Genomic DNA, 6,798 nt, shown 5'->3' with positions numbered 1-6,798 from the left:
GGACTTGAGGCTTGGGGTGGGGGCGCGGGATGTGGGCGTGGGCGGCCGGCGCGCTGTCGGAGGGTGTACAGCCTGGGGGGAAGCCTGGCAGGGGAAGCCCTCGAGCGGGGGCGGGGGGCCCGCCTGGCCAGCGCTGGGCCCGGAGTTCGACTCCCGGTACCCCCCAAAGTGGGGCAGACCTGGGTTGCCTTTTCACATTTCCCCAAAACCTGCTCGACCCCGTGGGAGTTCCCTTTATTGCCTTTCTCACCTTTCTCATTTACAAGAAGGGATTAGGGCAGTTAGCACACACCTGTGGTGGAACCGTGACGCTTAAGTTAGGTGTGCACTAAAATACTTCACGGTTGCTTGTGAGGTGTGAGGCCCTGCTCCCGATTTTCTGTGTGCCACCCCAATACAGTAGCTATTGACAGTCGGTGGCAGGGGGCAGGCACCTGCACTGTGTTGCCCAAGACCGTGTGCTTGGTAGGTTCGGATGATCATTTGGACCCCGTGAGCCACGGTTCCTGTGTAGTGTTAAGTGAAAAATAGTGGGTTAATAAACAGTTTAAACGTCAGTGACTCTCCATTCATTTCACGTGACACCCTGGAGGACACCTGTCACTGGCTTGCTCGCCAGCTTCCCCTTCCTGGGCAGAAGCAGTTTGAGGGAAGCATGGGCACTCCCACTGCTCCTGTTGCGCGCCCACGAGACATACCCTTGCGGCCGGGTTTGCTCGTGTAAGATGGAGATGATTGCAGCTCTATCGATGCTTAGAGTTGCTGCGGGATTGCAAGGGTGCTTCGCCAGGCAGCTCTTGGAACGCTTTCCTTCCGGGGAGTGGTATTCCTGCTAGCGTTGTTTGCTTTATGTCATCTCTTAACCAAGCACCGTTGCTGACAGTAATGGTGGCACGAGTGGACGATAAATGTTTTGAGTGTTAGGTGCAGTTTAAAGTCATATTGCTGCATAGTTTAGGCTGTATATTATTTAAAAGAGTATTTTTAATCAGCAACATTTTTGTCTATTACAAAATGTAATGTTTGTGTTCTAAAAATTAAAGTCATCTAATCAGATTTTTGAATCTTTTGATAGATTATAAACGCCCAGTTCATTTTTACTGGCTGCGTGGTGAAGAAGTTGTTCCTCGTGGTTATAGAAAGGGCCGGATTGATCCCGTTCGATACCAAATAGACGATAAACCAAACAACCAGATTCGAATCCCCAAGCAACTCCCAGAGGTAAGGGTTTACTGCATGCATGTGTGTATGTACTGATGTCTGATGTGATAAGTGTCTTAGACTAGGTACTTGGGCTTGCAGCATGAAATGTTGTGGGTGGATCTCATAGCTTTCCTCCTTCTTATAAAGACACCAGTCTGGTCAAATAATCATGTTAGTGAGGTTAAGACATCAGTTTTCAGGGTCACACGTATCTTTTTGTTTCTTTTAAATTGATTATGCTAATACTAGCTTATATTGTAACTTGTCATATACTAGTGAGTCGTAAATCAGAGGGTCTCTACAGTTGCAAGCCTGGTCGCTTTACATACATGCGGTTCTTTTGAAGACAGTGAAGATTTTGTGTATCATCGGTGTTTCTGCCTCGGGGTTGGCACTCTTTCCGTAGAGCTCTGCTTCCAGACGTTGCAGGTCCACAGCTCTTGTAAGTGCACAGCTGCTGGTGTGGGGCATGCGCGCTGCCAGGTGCAGTGTGAGGGACGTGCACGGCTGTGTCCCAGGAGCAGCGTGGCTGGGTGGGATTCAGCCCAGATGGCCCTGCAGGGTGAGCTGCTATGGTCTAAACCTGTGCGGCTGGAAGCGCCCCAGGGTCCAAGCTGCCGCCCAGTTCACACTTTAGATCAGGGATGTTCCATCGGTGAGAATTCTGCAGGTATTCGACTGTCGGGAAAACTGAAATCAGAAGCTGTTCTGGTTCTCAGCATTTTGATCAAAGAAAATTCGTGTTATCAGGTTATTTTGTAAACACCTCACTTAAAATTTTTTTAATGTAATGAGAGTGTGTGTCGAGTGGACACTGCTGTTCCTGTAATTCAGCGTGTGTTTCCTTTTCCTTTAAGTTCGTGCCATTGGATTATTCGGTACCTATCGAGATCCCCGTTATGAAGTGTTCGCCGGACAAGCTTCCCCTGTTCAAACGGCAGTATGAAAACAACATATTTGTTGGTAAGTTCTCTTGAGGCACCTTGCTGTGCACGCCGGGAGCATGAACTGTAGGGAGAAGTCCTGGACAGCAGAGATGCAGGCGTGCCTGCGCAGCCTCCGATGGCCGCAGCGTGCGTGCTGAGAGGTCGTTAAAGAGGTCCCCTCAGCGCATCACTTGGCATCGTACTTGCGCCTACTGTATCAGTAACATTTAACTTCAGAAGAGGTATACTTTTTTGGCATTTTTATTAAATTCAAATTTATTATATTAAAAATAACTTGTGATTTTTCAAAAGTAAAAGCGTGTAGAGCTGGCCTTGGGCTATGATTGGGATTTGAAAAGTGAGTAAAGCCTGGTGTGTTTCCTTGCGGGTCTTATTCGGATAGCTTTTCCCCCTTAATTAATTCTTGGCTGAGTTAAGGCCCCTTTAAGCAAGTGCTACACTACTTCTCCAGAAGCGCTACACATTTTATAAGCTCCTTCTCAACAGTGATCCATGAAGAACTTTTTCAAAGACTATCAGCAGCGTCATCAGTGTCAGCATCTCATGGAATATTGGTTCTTTTTTTAATTTAAAAATGTATAAAAACTTTTTAAAAATTTAAGAACACTATGTAATATTACCTGAATAGTGAGCTGTTAAGGCAGATCAGCTCTGTTTGCCTGAGCCTGTGCCAGAGCACACGTGCCCAGCGATGCTCGGGTTTCGCGGGGAGTCGCTGCCTTCCTGTAGTCTAGCTCGCTGTCCCTGGTGAAAGCAGGCAGAAACTGGTGCTCCAGGTCTGTGGTTTGCGCACTGAGCCTACTCCATAGAAGAGAAGACGCCCGAGCTGCGGGGCCGTCGGGCGCTGCGGGGCCGACGCGGGGCTGTGCGGGCCGTCGCGGGGCCCTCGGCTCCACTCACGGCATCTGAGGTGTCTTCATGTTGCTCTCCAGGCTCGCGAACAGCGGACCCGTGCTGTTACGGTCACACGCAGTTTCATCTGTTACCCGACAAGTTGAAAAGGGAGAAGCTTTTGAAACAAAACCGCGCTGACCAGATAGAAGTTGTGTTTAGAGCTAACGCTATTGCAAGCCTTTTTGCGTGGACTGGAGCACAAGCTATGTATCAAGGTAAAACTCACTGTGGGGCTTTCTTGTTCCTTGACATATAAGGTATTTTTGACATTTGGAGAATTAGGTTCTTTTTTTGGTTAGAAAATGTAGGCTACACTGGGCATAGTGGTGCATACCTGTGATCCCAGCACTCGGGGCGGGAGGATCAGTGCGAGTTGGAGGCCAGCTAGAGCTAACTAGAAAGTGAGTTCAAGGCCAGCCTGAACTACATAGTGGAATCCTGTCTCAAAAAAAAAAAAAAATAGTCTACATCTTAAGACTTTGAAAATTTTTATATTGCTGTAAAATGAAGTTTAAAGTCCATAATTAAGTATGCTACATTTGAAATTTACACGTGGCACTTAGTTGTTTTTGTCTTTTACTCTAACTGCCTCCTGTAAGAACGCATTTTTTTTCCAGCAGAGTGCACAAGTATTCCACAAACTATTGTTAAATCAACTTTTCGTACATGCCAACAGCTTTCTGAATGTAGAAAAGGGAATGATTTGGTGAATTAAATATATAGATCAATTCATAGCTATGCTACAGTGTCTTTAACGTTTATGTCTAGGATTAGGTGATGAGATTGCTAAGTCATTCAGCATCCCAAGAGCGGTGCTGCCTCCCTCCTAGGAGCTTTCATTGTAGTGAGTAAACAAAAGACATTAGCATGTGTCTTCTTCAGCTAATGATAGTCATAGGGAGGAACAGTGTAAGGCAATCATGATTTATTGTGGTATGTGAAGATATAAGTGATATAGGTGAATTCAACTAAAATAGTCATCAAGCGGAGATCTTTAAAAGATAACTTCTGAGCAGAGACCTCAGTGGAAAGGGCTGCCTGTGAACGCAGCCCAGACGGAATCACTTCAAGGTAAAAAGAATGGAAGGGAAGGTAATGGGATGGGCTTGAAATATTTAAGGAACGAGATTGATGAGAGAGTGATGGAGAAATAGATGAGGCTACATTACCGAGCGTTTATATTTGTTTCGCTGTGGTGAAGGTCTTTTGCCTACTAAGCAACTCGGCAACAACAGCCTTTGCCCCCACCCCACTACTGGGTGGGTAGATTTCATTCGTAGGCTATGCATTAGGCTAGTTTTATATAAGTGTCAGAGAAGTTTGCAGATTCATTAGTAAGCTCACTTTTTTCCTTTGCATATTTATGTATTTTAATATGCTCACATTATTGACTTACATTTCTGCAACAGAAATGCAAACGAGGTAGGAAGTAGGGGTAGACGATGTGCGAGGTAGCCTGAAGATGTTAGCGCAGCACTGTTCATTCCTGCAGGTAAACCCCTTTGTTTTACAGTGGTGCTAATTCCGTACTTGAACAGTATTCTTCATTGGCTGGCTACCTAAGGATGATGGGAAATGTGTAAAGCCAAATTGCCCTTCGGCCTATAAAGCCAGGGGGCGTGGAAGAAAACGCAGTCCAGTAATTTGGGAAGTAGGGAGCAAGGCGTGGTGGTGTGTGCCTGTGACCCAGCCTTGGAGAGGCTGAGGCAGGAGGGGCCCTGTGAGGTCAAGGCGGCCTGAACTAGGTAGCAAGAATCAGAGGAGAGAAAGAGGAAGAACAGCAAGAAGAAGAATTGAGTTGTGGAAGTATAAGCTCATTCTTGAAATTTAAGGACATCCTGGAACCTCATAACTAAGACATGCTAGGCGAAAGGGCAGAAACTTCTAAAACTAATGTTTAAATACATAAATCAGCACACTGAGTTCATCTAATAACATGCCAAAACCCACAGGCAGTCTTAACTGTGAAGTGGGTTTTTTTCTCCTTGTGAATTTGGTGGAATAAACAGCCCTAGTGGTTATTGGGCTGCAGGTGCTGCTGGGGGAGAAACCTGAGCGCACCCCAAGTCCAGGAGTTAGGGTCTGATCAGTGCTAGGCGCAGGACGGCTCTCCCTGGGAGAGCTCACTGTGCTGCTTGGGTGAGGTGTGTTCAGGCCAAAAGCTGTTGAAGGCTGCAGTTGTTGAAAGTACGTCTTGTGAGTGCGGGGACGTAGACTGCAGGTTGTCTTCGTTGCAGAAATGCAGTTCCGGGTAGGATGCGGAGGACAGGGAAACGGAGGTCTTCGGGAATCTGGAAGCCAGCTCCTGGGGGCTGCTTTCTAACATGTTCTGTTCTGTTTTGAGTATGCTCTGTGTGTACCTTCCTTCTGCAGGGTTCTGGAGTGAAGCAGATGTTCCTCGGCCTTTTGTCTCACAGGGTGTGATCACAGATGGAAAATATTTTTCCTTTTTCTGCTACCAGTTAAATACTTTGGCACTGACCGCACAAGCTGATGAAAATAACCCTCGTAAAAATCTGTGTTGGGGGACGCAAAGCGAGCCCCTTTATGAGACGATTGAGGGTGATGACGTGAAAGGCTTTAATGATGACGTCCTGCTTCAGATAGTTCACTTTCTCCTCAACCAGCCGGAGGAAGGCGAGCCACGGGTGTCGGGAGATGAAGGGGACGTTTCATTGGGGACTCTTGAGTGTATTTAAATTTCACGAAAGGAACAATAAAAAGAACTTTCATAACGCTGTGTGTACCTGAGGTACTGCATGCATGCCGCACTGAGCACGTTTCTCGTGCTGACCTGTCCTCCACAGTGGCGTGCAGCAGAGGGGTCGCTGAGTCTGTGTCTGGTTTTCTCTGAGCGCAGGGGACTGCCTGCTCCTCAGTGTGACAGTCTCAGGAAAAGTAGCCGTGCTGTGGAGCTGCCGGTGGCTTGATGACAGCACCAGGAACTCAGCAGGGGCGGGCGGAACCTTCCGGAAGTGGGGCGGTCACTGCCCGGAATCCCTTCATCTCAGCAGTTGTTGCAGGCTCTCCCCGGCCGGGGTGCACAGTAACTTGTGATCCGCTAAGCCTGAAAGAGTTAAGTGTAGTGATAGCACCGTGATTAAAAGTGGTTTTGTTTACATATTGCTGATAGGACTAGTTGTGTTTTTTAACTACTTTATAATGTGTAATTTTAAACATAGGCAATCATTCAGGTATTTGAGAATGTGTAGATATCTTTTTATCTACATTTGGTAACAGTGAATGAATGAATGGTAACACTGTCAGAGCCCTACTCAAACCTCTTTAAGCACGAGCAGTATTTTGCATAAACAGTAAACCAAGGCTTTGATAAAATTCTCAGTCTTGATTTATTTTTTATTTTTTTTATTTTTCAACAAATAATACACTGCATATATTCTTCTTAGTGGTTAATTGCTATACAAGATGCGGACTTGTGATCCTATTTACAAACACCATTAGAACAAATCATTCTATTCGTTAACAGAATGTAACTATATATCTATCCCAACCACTTTGAATACACAGATACAAAATGGACATTCATCTGTATACCCCATTTTTTCTAAGTTCCGTTATTGAATATTATAGGTGTGTAAACTCAGCAAAATATTCTAAAAGAGTCCAGTAGCCCATAATAGCATTGGGTCTTCTGTTTAACTGGCAATGTCAGAAATTATTGACCTGAGTCCCCCACAGCTCAACTTAACAGCATGGCTTTATTTCTTATAATTTCGTCTTCATACTTTTCTGC

The 6,798-nt window shown here is 45.9% G+C and overlaps 1 protein-coding gene across 1 annotated transcript in view; it reads left to right on the top strand.

Annotated features, from left to right (window-relative positions):
* Mrps30 (mitochondrial ribosomal protein S30) overlaps positions 1-6,397 on the top strand; it is a 7,278-nt gene extending 881 nt beyond the window's left edge. Inside the window, exons 2-6 of the mRNA XM_004647305.2 lie at positions 638-710; positions 1,076-1,221; positions 2,061-2,166; positions 3,083-3,259; positions 5,418-6,397. Of these exons, the coding sequence (XP_004647362.1) occupies positions 638-710; positions 1,076-1,221; positions 2,061-2,166; positions 3,083-3,259; positions 5,418-5,743 (828 nt within the window). The 3' untranslated portion in view covers positions 5,744-6,397. The remainder of the gene's footprint in view (positions 1-637; positions 711-1,075; positions 1,222-2,060; positions 2,167-3,082; positions 3,260-5,417) is intronic.
* Positions 6,398-6,798: the final 401 nt, after the last annotated feature.

Source organism: Octodon degus, unplaced genomic scaffold, assembly GCF_000260255.1.
Source record: "Octodon degus isolate 3935 unplaced genomic scaffold, OctDeg1.0 scaffold00299, whole genome shotgun sequence".
In the NCBI taxonomy this organism is placed as follows: Eukaryota; Metazoa; Chordata; class Mammalia; order Rodentia; family Octodontidae; genus Octodon; species Octodon degus.
Note: the sequence above shows the minus strand (reverse complement) of the source record. Positions and strands in the feature narration are given on the sequence as shown.